This window comes from Mus caroli, chromosome 2 (assembly GCF_900094665.2).
Source record: "Mus caroli chromosome 2, CAROLI_EIJ_v1.1, whole genome shotgun sequence".
Taxonomy (NCBI): domain Eukaryota; kingdom Metazoa; phylum Chordata; class Mammalia; order Rodentia; family Muridae; genus Mus; species Mus caroli.
Genome location: NC_034571.1, coordinates 22,602,886 through 22,614,056, shown reverse-complemented (window position 1 = coordinate 22,614,056; position 11,171 = coordinate 22,602,886). Strand labels below are relative to the sequence as shown.

The 11,171-nt window shown below is 43.5% G+C and overlaps 1 protein-coding gene and 1 pseudogene across 1 annotated transcript; one reads left to right on the top strand and one right to left on the bottom strand.

The window, feature by feature from the left end:
- Positions 1-1,404: 1,404 nt before the first annotated feature.
- Positions 1,405-6,152, bottom strand: LOC110308830. The gene is made up of 6 exons (XM_021181143.1): positions 6,050-6,152; positions 5,088-5,221; positions 4,271-4,344; positions 4,078-4,185; positions 1,717-1,821; positions 1,405-1,603 (listed from the first exon to the last, which is right to left on the bottom strand). Exons 1-6 carry the CDS (start codon positions 6,143-6,145, stop codon positions 1,575-1,577), a joined length of 546 nt encoding a protein of 181 aa, XP_021036802.1. The 5' UTR covers positions 6,146-6,152; the 3' UTR covers positions 1,405-1,574.
- Positions 6,153-10,018: 3,866 nt separating this feature from the next.
- Positions 10,019-10,937, top strand: LOC110290431 (annotated as a pseudogene).
- The last annotated feature ends 234 nt before the right edge of the window (positions 10,938-11,171 follow it).

Here is an 11,171-nt window from a genome sequence, read left to right as displayed (position 1 = left end):
TTAGGGTACCAGTTAAGGTCTACACACACTCTCTAAATTCCTAAAGAAACAAAACAGTAGTGGTCTCACTCCACATCTAGGGTGTAAATGGCAGTTGGGCCTTTCAGGCACAGCTCCCATGTAAATGAGACTCTGGGATGCTCACAGTCTTGGATAGTACTGTTATGCCAAGGATCCAGAGCAATGAGCTAATAACCTGCTTCTCTTTCAACAGAGGAGGTTGCAGAGCTCCTGGACAGATCTGTTGTGGAGCACTGCTTCCTGAATATAGCACACACACAACCATTGCAGCACCTGTGTGTACTCTAGAAACTATTGAACTCATTTGACTCAAGGCAAGGCTATCTGGAGGGGAGACACAATTGTAACTTGGGGAGGGGTTGGGTCCTCTGAGTTGCTATCTTCTGTTCTCTCCACCCAGGAAACATTGATTCTGTGGTTGATAATCATTGCCTTGGACTGCATAGGGACCTTTCTCAGTACATAAATCATGTTATGCTAGTGTAGCTGTAAATAATTTAGCCCACGAATAGACTACAAGTTCACTTGAGATATTTCTTCAAAGACTCTTGATACCATGAAGTTTAAAGATGGTCCAAGAAGGACTGGATTATAATTGTACGTGAATGACATCAGCATAATAGATTATTACATTCAAAAAAGCCGAACACTGGGTTATTAGAACTTTTGGGGTTTTTTAAAGATTAATTTATTTTATATTTGTGAGTACACCATCACTGTCTTCAAACACACCAGAAGAGGGCATAGGATCCCATTGCAAATGGTTGTGAGCCACCATGGGGTTGCTGGGAATTGAACTCAGGACCTCTGGAAGAGTGGTTAGTGCTCTTAACCACTGAGCCATCAATCCAGCCTGGGGTTAGTAGAACTTTAATGAAGACGAAGAGAAAATTTTCCTCTCTGTTTAGACTTGGACACAGGTTTGCATTGTTGGTTTTATGTCCTCTGGTATATTTTCCCTGGCAGGAGATGACTACAAGTAAGCTAATGCTCAGATAGTAAAGGCATCAGCAGCAAGGCCCACCTTCCACATTCATAGAGGCCACAGCCACTGTTTACGGCCTTATACCAGAGCCACCATCCATCAGCAGAGGCAGAACCTAAGGGCAGTACTAAGAACCCAGGTTCTTGCAGTAACACACATTGGCCAATACACACATGCATCCCTGTAATCCTGATCAACCTTCTATCCCCTCACTGGTCACCATGCACATCCCAGCCCCCGTCTTTCTCTCCATGTGCCCACTACTGAATCTAGTGACCTCATATACCATGGCATACCATCTGCATGGGGACCTGTGAAGCTGAAGTCCTTTCTTCCTGACAATTAAGGTCAGGTCTGAGCATCAGAGAGCTGGAGCCAAATGAATCATTTCTGACACAGAGAGCCTGGATCTACCACCTTTATTGAAAACAAAGGAGTGAGGAGGGGTGGGTGTGAGTGGGAGGCCCTGTCCTCTCTTGGCACCAGGAGATCTGACTGCTGCTGCAGAGGGAGGAAGTTCTCCCAGAGCCAGGTTCATGCATAGTCACTGAAGGGATTCATCTGTGCACTAGGATTTCTTGTCTGGTTCACAGGAATCTATATGTAGACCCAGAGAAAAGCAATTAGATTGTAGGGTGTTGACATGGCCACTGTCCTACAGAAAATCATGAACAGAAGGGAAGGTGAATTAGTAAAAGCCTTTTTACTACCATCAAAAGGAGGATTGATGATGCTTGTTTTGTTCATGCCCATTTGGATCACAACGTCTTCAAAATCCAAAAGCAATGTTGTGTCTGCAGTGTAATTACGGCGACCTGCAGGCCAGGTGAGGATGGCAAGAATTAGGTGGAAAGGACTCTCTCTATAGTCACTCATATGTCCCTTGTAGGGCTTCTGTGACATAGGCAGATTCAAACAACAACTGGAGTGCTTTCTCACAAAACTCTCTGAGAAGGATGCAGGCTACATAGGAGCAATCAGGAGAGAATCAAGTTCACACCGTATTTGGGAGGTGTACCACATAAGCACATAGTTGTTTGAGACTGAAGCAGCCAGTGAGTTTCTCTTTAATGGGTTCTTATGAAGGTTCCCAACCACTCATCCATGGAGGGCAGAAAACTGATTCAGAATTTCAGCTACACCCAGATCCTGAAGTCAGAGACACCCTGACTCGCTTTCCTCCAGGAACATAGGCAAAGTTTGAATGTGATGGCTTGGGAAGCATGAAGTGGGAAGGAGAGGTATCCACCATTGACTAAATCTCTGCCTTTGTTCTGTTCTCAGGTCCTGTTAGCAGGACACCATTCTGGAAGAAGGCCCTCTGTAATATATCCTATAACTCCAAAATATACATTGAAGAAGATCTTTTGAATCGTCCTTTATCCAGAATAATATTTTATATAAGCAAAGTAGGTGAGCAGCTAGAGACATCAACAGGTTTTGGATGGCACCATGGCCCCTGGAGTCCTTGGTTGTAACATTGTAATGTAAAGTTGAGGCTAGTGGGCATCAATAGGTGTTTCTGCTTATGTCTCCATGTCTAGGCTGAGAAACCTATCCAAATACTTGTTAAAATCTCATGCATAGACAGCCTGAAGAGGCTATTGAGGTTGAGGGCAGGAGAAAGAAATGAACATGAACAGGAATGCTGGATTAGAACAGGGGAGAGAGGCCAGTGGAAGACCTTGGTAGGAAAGATCCTTGAGGAAAAGTACCATGAGTTTTCTGGCAGTGTTTTGAAGTTTATGAAAAACTTCAGGGATCAAGATGAGGATAAGGTCTCAGAGGTTGGTGGTGGCAGGTGGAGGATAGGTGTTAAACTTTCAGTGGATTCTTTGGAGTTGTGTACATTCCATGGGTACGACAGTGTCCAGAATGTGAAGAGACAGCTTGGGAATTTAGACCAGAAGAGCTACCTTCCCAGGAAAGTGACTGATAACAGACCTGTCAGATAAATCTCTACATGCTGGATTTTTGGACTTAGGTTGCTCTCTCTCTCTCTCTCTCTCTCTCTCTCTCTCTCTCTCTCTCTCTCTCTCTCTCTCTCTCTCTCTCTCTCTCTCTCTCTCTCTCTTCCTTCCTCCCCTCCCTCCCTCCTTCCTCCCTCCCTCTCTCTTTCTCTCTCTTTCTGTCTCTCTTTCTCTCTCTCCCTTCCTCCTCCCTCTCCCTTCCCCTCTCCCTCTTCCTCACCCCCCCTCTCTATGTGTGTGTGTTTGTGTATGAACCTGCACATGTCCATGCACTGTTCAGAGGATGATGGTAGGACTCTCCACATTACCTTTTTGAGACAGAGTCTCAAATTCAATCTGAAGCATTTTTTTTGGCTGTGCTAGATGGTGAGCAAAGGTTTTAGAGATGTGCTTGGGTAACAAGCATGCTCAGCAGTGCCATGCTTTACATGTTACTGCTGTGTGATATGTCAGGTATATTAGGTGTGATATAAGTAGCAGAGAAAGTACTGCTAGCCTCATAGCTAACACCCTCTTGTTATCTCTAGTCCATTCTATATGCTGTGAACTATCCAAGTGAAAGAGAAGGAAATTTCAAGTTTTTTACTCCCAAGCACTCGTCAAAACTAAAACCTGAGTCTTCCTTAACTTATTGGTCTCTGCCTTTCCTTTTAAACTGATGATGAGCTGTGCACTTCAGGATCTCAGAACTATGTGGCATAGGGGAGTATCTTGTAAACAACAGGGTGTTTAGTGGGGCTCTGCTGTCATGGCATTAGCCACTGGAATACAGTTCTCTTATCATGATAAATGCACAGGTCTCCAGTGGACAAGCAATATATCCAGTGACACAGGATTCCACCCACATGTCTACTCAGTGTAGGGATGCACCAAAGTCTGACTGAGAGTGAAGAAATAGTGTTAAGGATGGGTAGATGTGCTTGGATATAGGTCTTAGACAACAGGAGTGGTCATATGAATGCTGAGGCTGACAAATTCCTCTCACAAAGATCCAGAAACCACAGCAATGACAAGGAGAGGGAAGTACAGTACTGGAACTCTGTACCAGTGCTCCAGGAAGCCATTACCAACATCAGCATAGTTGGGTATGGGATGACATACCCATGAGCATTGCCATCATCTGGTGTACAGTATTGGTTATACCATTTAAGCTGGCTATACCAAAGTTCTCCCCTCCAAAGAATTTTATGGAAACATAGTGCCACATCCCTGCAGACAAAGAACAAGACTTGTAGCTGTAATGTATTCCTCAAAAGAGTCTGTGAAATGGAACAATGTATAAAGAAGTACTTACACAGAGTGAAATAGCAAGGAAAGTCCTTTGCTTCATTCAAGGCCATCTTGAACTCAACACAGCCAATGGGTTTCCTGGACGTAGAGCAGAAGCAGGGTGCTCTCCTTCACACCTGCCCTATCCCAATCCACTGCTCGGTGCACAACAGTCAGGTGAGATCAGCCCTTCCCCACAATATATGTATATGTATGTGTATGTATTATAAAAGCTAGCCACATTCCCAGGCTTCTCACAAGCCATGTGTTCCCATATTGTGTTCTATGTCACACTAGTATGGAAAACATAGGTACAGATAGGTGCAGAGCTGATGAATAAAATATACTCTAAGTTCAGAGAAGTCTTCCAACCAACCCACTTCAGACCATTTTCCATGAGGATGTTAGGGTATGCCCTTGGTCTCCAAAGGTTTCACCAAGGGCCTATCTCAAATGATCCTGCCCAAGATTTACCTCCATACTCATAAATGACCTCACAACCCATTGAAATCCTGAACAGCCTGATACTGCATTTCTACACAGAAGTAAGCTGTGTGGACTCTGATTTCTCAAAGATCTAGAGCATTGTGCTTGGAATTTCCTGTTATTCTCAGTGTGCACAACTGCAAAATACCTCAGCTGAGACACCATGTCTCCCGTGCTAAACTCAGTTTTCCTGGGAATATAATTCCTGCAGTTACAGAAGTCAACTGACACTTTTCCCAGACAGGATAAGAGGACTCCACTCTCATATTTTCCATTTAGCTGAAGTGGAGTACATGTGAGGATGAAGAGACCACGCAGCCAAGAACCAAGCAGAAAGACTGAGGGCAGGTACTCACGAGATATTCATCCTGAACTCCAAGTAGCCAATTTTGTTTTTGCCCAAGACAAAGGGTGGCAGCGGGCTTCTCAGCTTTGCTTCTGGGAGAGGAAGATTTCCTGCCCAACGAATTATGTACCAATTTCCTAAAAGCTAGATGAGGGAAATCACCACTGAGGAGGACATGAAGGAGAGAGACAGTATCAGGCAAAAGGGTTTTAAGGCTGTAGCTGAAGTGGGGGCAGAGGAGAAGTTTGGGAAACATCCCAGTGCATGCTGAAGGGTCAGGGAGAGCTTGGTCATGTCCAGCCCCTCTGGATCATTGGGCAGGCTGTTTCAGACAAGGTAATGCAGAGATCTCCTGGGAGATGCTATTCCTGGGATTGCATATGACCATGGACCCAAACAAACCATTCAAAAAAATAGAAAAAAGTCACCTACAATATAAGGCTGAGGGAAGAGTAGAAAAAGATTTAAAGTGACTGCCATAGGTAGGTAATACCAGCACAAACTTGCTAATATTGGGTCACTAATGACCATAGTCACCCTAGCTGTGTGTACCTTGCTCCTGGCATTGTCTCTCTGCATCTTTCCACTGTTAAGGACTACTCACTAAGGAAGGAGTCATCCTACAAACTCATTCCTACCTTGTGGTATCCATGCACCACTGAAATTCTGAAGTGTCATTTATGTGGGATTTATGTGGGATTAAAGGAGGGTCTTGGGGAGCCCAAGCTGACAGAAGGAGGCAGTTGGTCTCTGTGAGACAGAATAACCAGACAGATGCTTCCATAGCCCATCCTATACCTGTGGATATTATCTGCCTTGCAGAAAAATGAAAATACCATATTGAATAGCAGATCCTAGGAAATAACAAGAGGTAGCCCACCAATGTCCATCAAAGAACCCAGATTATCATCAAGTTCAGCATCATGATACTAAAAACTTGGTTCACACATTTAGCACATGCAAAGATCTCACCTTGTCTGTTTTGGCACACTCAGGATGATTAATATAGCATCCCACAGAGTTCATGGTCAGGCTTATGGTCAGTAGGAACAGCATCATGGTCGCCATGGTGCCTCTGTCTACCTGGCCTCTGTGAATCGTATTTATTTTATAATGGATGCCAGACACTCCCGTCACACCTGCACAAAGGCTCCATACATGCTGTGGGATTATTGCACTGTTTTACTTGGACCTCTTTTGTGACATAGACATGATAATGAATGAGAAGTCAAGACCGTTGGGGAGTTCAGTCAATGCCCTGACTCCTAACCTCTCTTGGAGCTTGGAAAGAGAGAGATCAACAGTTGTGAAACAGGGTGACAATTTCCGTAGGAGACACCTGGCTCTGCCTTCTTCATCCTGAGGAAGCCTGTTGGGGAGGGAGATGTGATATCAGAATCAGAAATTCTGCCAGAGAACCCACAGTCAGAAGTTAGCCAGGGCTCCTGTCTTCCTATCTTCCCATGGTTAGGCCCCATTCCCACCATGCAAGAGAGCTTCCATACCTCTGTATCTTCTCAGAACTACCATATTCAAGTATAGCCACAGTACCCTCTCCACATTGTAATACTGGACAAACTGTGTTCTGCAGCCACAGCAACTTGAGAGCTAAGCTGCACCCTCGTTCTCCAGCACCCTTTCTCCTGTGCCCTCTCTTCCACTCTGCATTAGACTCAGGAGGACTCTGAAGACTGCCTTACCCTCCACAATCTCGTTGTTGTCTCCCAGCATCCTAGGAGCTGGGCTTCAACAATGTCCCCAAATCCAATTCACCTTTCCTTTCCTTTCCTTTCCTTTCCTTTCCTTTCCTTTCCTTTCCTTTCCTTTTTCCCTTTCCCTTTCCCTTTCCCTTTCCCTTTTTCCCTTTTTCCCTTTTTCCTTTTCCCTTTCCCTTTTTCCCTTTTTCCCTTTTTCCCTTTTTCCCTTTTTCCCTTTTTCCCTTTTTCCCTTTTTTTCCCTTTTTTCCCTTTTTCCCCTTTTTTCCCTTTTTTCCCCTTTTTTTCCCTTTTTCCCCCTTTTTTCCCCTTTTTTTCCCTTTTTTCCCCTTTTTTTCCCTTTTTTTCCCTTTTTCCCTTTTTCCCTTTTTCCTTTTTTTTCCCTTTCCCTTTCCCTTTCCCTTTCCCTTCTTTCCCTTTCCCTTTCCCTTTCCCTTTCCCTTTCCCTTTCCCTTCTTTCCCTTTCCCTTCTTTCCCTTTTTCCCTTTCCCTTTCCCTTTCCCTTCCCTTCCCTTTTCTTTTCTTTTTTCTTTTTTTATTAGATATTTTCTTTATTTAAACTTCAAATGTTATCCCCTTTCCTCGTTTCCCCTCCAAAAACCCCCCTATCCTATCTCCCCTCCCCCTGCTCATTAACCCACCCACTCCAGCTTCCCTGTCCTGACATTTCCCTGCACTGGAGCATCAAGCCTTCACAGGACCAAGGCCCTCTCCTCCTCTCATTGATGTCCCACAAGGCCATCCTCTGCTACATATGTGGCTGGAACCGTGAGTTCCTCCATGTTTACTCTTTGGTTGGCAATTCACCTTTTCTTTTGTTAACTGCCTTTCCTTTCTCCACACTCCAAGAGAAATTGAGGGTCAGACCATGGGTGAATCCTCTTGGAGGTCCCCACTCTTTTCTTCTCCCTTCTTTTTCACACCACAAAAAAAGTTCATTGTCCTGCTTTTTGTAGATGTGTTCCAGTGTGTATGTATATGTTTGCATTTGCATATGATCTTGGGCAGCTACATATAAGAGTGCACAAATCTATTTCTCTCTGTGTGCTTATAGACAGAAGCCTAGCATGGCTGTCCTCTGAGAGGCCCAACTGGCAGCAGACTGAGACATATGCAGATACTTACATCCAAGATTGAAGTTGGGGACCCCTATGGTTGAATTAGGATTGTAGAAGTTGAAGGGGAGGGTGAGCCCATAAGAAGACTAGCAGTCTCAACTAACCCAGACCCCTGGGAGCTCCCAGACACTGATACCACTACCAGCATTGCTGGTGCAAGGCTCCCTGCATGTTTATAGGAGAGAACGGCCTGGTTTGGCCTCAGTGGGAGAAGATGCACCTAATCCTGGAGAGACTTTAGATCTCAGGGAAGGAGGAGCCCTGGTGGTGGGGAACATCCTCTCCAAGACAGGGGTGAGGAGGAATGGGATGAACTGTGTGGGGAGGGGGGACTGGGAGGGGCTCCAATGGCTGAAATTTAAATAAACAAAATAATAATAATTTAAAAACAAAACAAATGACTAAAGAAAAGAAAGAATGACTGCAGAGTAGAATAAATTTTTCAGTAACTGAAAACCTGTCAGGGAGTTTATATCTAGACTTATGTAAAGAATTAAAGATTTTAAATAACAAAAAGCCAAACAATCCAATCAACACATAGGCTGATGAACAGAGAGTTCTCAAGTCTGGAAGCATTAATGGCAAATAACCACATTTTAAAATGTGTAAGTGAAGAGAATACTGCTTTATTTTGTCAAACGCAGATGATATGCCTGACAAATACCTTGTAAATGCTTCTATTCCTGTTCATGGATTACTGATGCTGTCAGTATTACTCCTGTGACAAAGTTATTTGTGCTGTGAGCGATGGTTACTGCAGCTCATTATTGATCAAATGGTTGAGAGTCAGTGACTGTTGATGTCGTAGAGTGGGCTGGTATTCATCTGCAAGTAGTGTAGTGGGTCAGTGGTCATCTAGAAATGAAATAAATTGAGAGTCTGTCTCACACATTTTTGGCTCAGGGGATGGTACAGAAGAGAAGATGGAGAGAATGGAATGGAGTAGAGTTTCATATAGGTATTTCCTCCAGATGGATATATTTATGTAGAAAGGATGGAGTTATAAAACTCATAGTAAAATTACAAGAACACACAAAAGAATTTACAAAATTGATGACTCTCTCTGCAAGATCACAGAGCTTTAGCAATAAGAATTCTTCTCTTCAGTTACTCCAGTTATGCAGGTTCACAGGGCCCATCATTGGTAGATGCGGAATATTGACAATGGAGCTTTCTGAGGCACTTGTGCTCATCAAATCGTCCTCATATTTTCTCCCAGGAATCTCACTGATATTGTCAGCTGGACAGGGTGGGGTTAATTTTCTGCTGTGTTATAACTGCACTCTGTGTCCTAAGCTAAGTTGTGAAATGATGAGACAGCCTTAACAGACAAAGGCAAAGTTAAATAGCTCAGCAATTTAATGTGAGAGAAAATTTAGCTGATAAATCATACTGTGTATTTTAATATGTTGGAAACCTAGGTCATCGGTGACTAAAATCCATATTAAATAGTATTTAAAGAAAGACTCAATTGTACCATATGACCACTAAAACTAAAATTAATGATTTCTACAGATGTGTGATACTTCTCACAAATAATTCTTTCATTTTATACAATTACAATATTATATCAGTTACAACAGAGGTAAGGGGCTCCAGCAATCCACGGAGCCCCATATTCTAGCTGTGACCTGGCTCTCCAGTCTAAAGTAGTCTTGCAGGACCCCACGAGTGTCCTGCCCCAACAGTGGAAATCTCTGGGAGCCCTAAAACTAACCGGCTTGGAATTCCACCCAACCATCTATCCTAGTTGTATTTGCCTACTACCCCAGCTGGTCAGCCTTGTACAGCTGACAGAGTTGGACCCACTCACAACCCCAACTGTGTCTCACTGAAACACAACCTACAGAATAGGGTCTATCTGGGACACAGCCTGCAAAGTGGGGTCTGCTGGAGGCATAGCCAATCGAGTTAGGGTATTCTGATCTCAGTTGTCTGACCCCTGGCTCACCCCACCTTCCCTAAAAGTGCTGCTGCCATCAAGATTATCTAGCCAGCACCCGGGAAAACCAAATTCCTAATAGACAGCTAAGAACAGAGCTCGCTGCCAGCACTATGATGCTCGTGGGTGGCGTGGGATGCTCTTTTCCTGTCTGCTTTGGTGCACCGCTGCAGCTCCGGCCTCTGGTCTGATGCACCACAGTATGGTTTCCGCTTTGGAGGAGTTGCAGAAATACCTAGAAGAGGTCAAAGTATTGCTGGAAAAGTCCACCACGAAAAGACTACGTGATACTCTTACAAGTGAAAAATCCAAGATTGAGATGGTACTCAAGAACAAGATGCAACAGAAGTCGCAGAAGAAACCAGAACTTGAGAATGGAAAGCTAGCTGCTGTGGTTGCTCCTCGTACAATAGGATACACCGTGAAAATCAGTAATTATGGATGAGATCAGTCAGATAAGTTTGTGAAAATCCACATTACCTTAACTGGAGTCCATCAGGTTCGCACTGAGACTGTGCAGGTACACTTCCAGAGAGATCATTCGATCTTTTGGTAAAAAAAAAAAAAAAAAAAAAAAAAAAAAAAAAAACTCAATGGCAAGAATTACTCCATGATTGTGAACAATCTTTTGAAACCTATCTCTGTGGAAAACAGTTCAAAAAAAGTCAAGACTGATACAGTTATTTTATGTAGAAAGAAAGCGGTAAACACAAAATGGGACTATTTAACTCAGGTAGAAAAAGAATGCAAAGAGAAAGAAAATCCTTGGGGGGGGGGTTATGGGGGACTTTTGGGATAGCATTGGAAATGTAATTGAGGAAAATACGTAATAAAAAATATATTAAAAAAAAGTAAAATGGATAAATCTAATGAATTAAAGGTCTTTTAAAAAAAGAAAAAAGAAAAAATCCTTCCTCCGACAGAAAAGCCTTTCTCTGACACTGAGGCAGACTCTAGTGAGAGATTAATGAATGTTCTAAAGAAAATTTATGAAGACGGAGATGATGGCATGAAGCGAACCATTAATAAAGCAAGTGTGGGTGGAATCCAGAGAGAAGCAAGCCAGAGAAGACACGGAATTTTGAGACTTTTTAAAGTCCTTATGGGAACTGTGATGTGGAGCGCTCATGTTTCCAGTAAGGGGGTATTGTTGAACTGCACATATTTGTTCATGTGGTTATGTAGTTGTCTTAGTCAGGGTTTCTATTCTTGCACAAACATCATGACCAAGAAGCAGTTGGGGAGGAAAGGGTTTATTCAGCTTACATTTCCACATTGCTGTTCATCACTGAAAGAAGTCAGGACTGGAACTCAAGCAG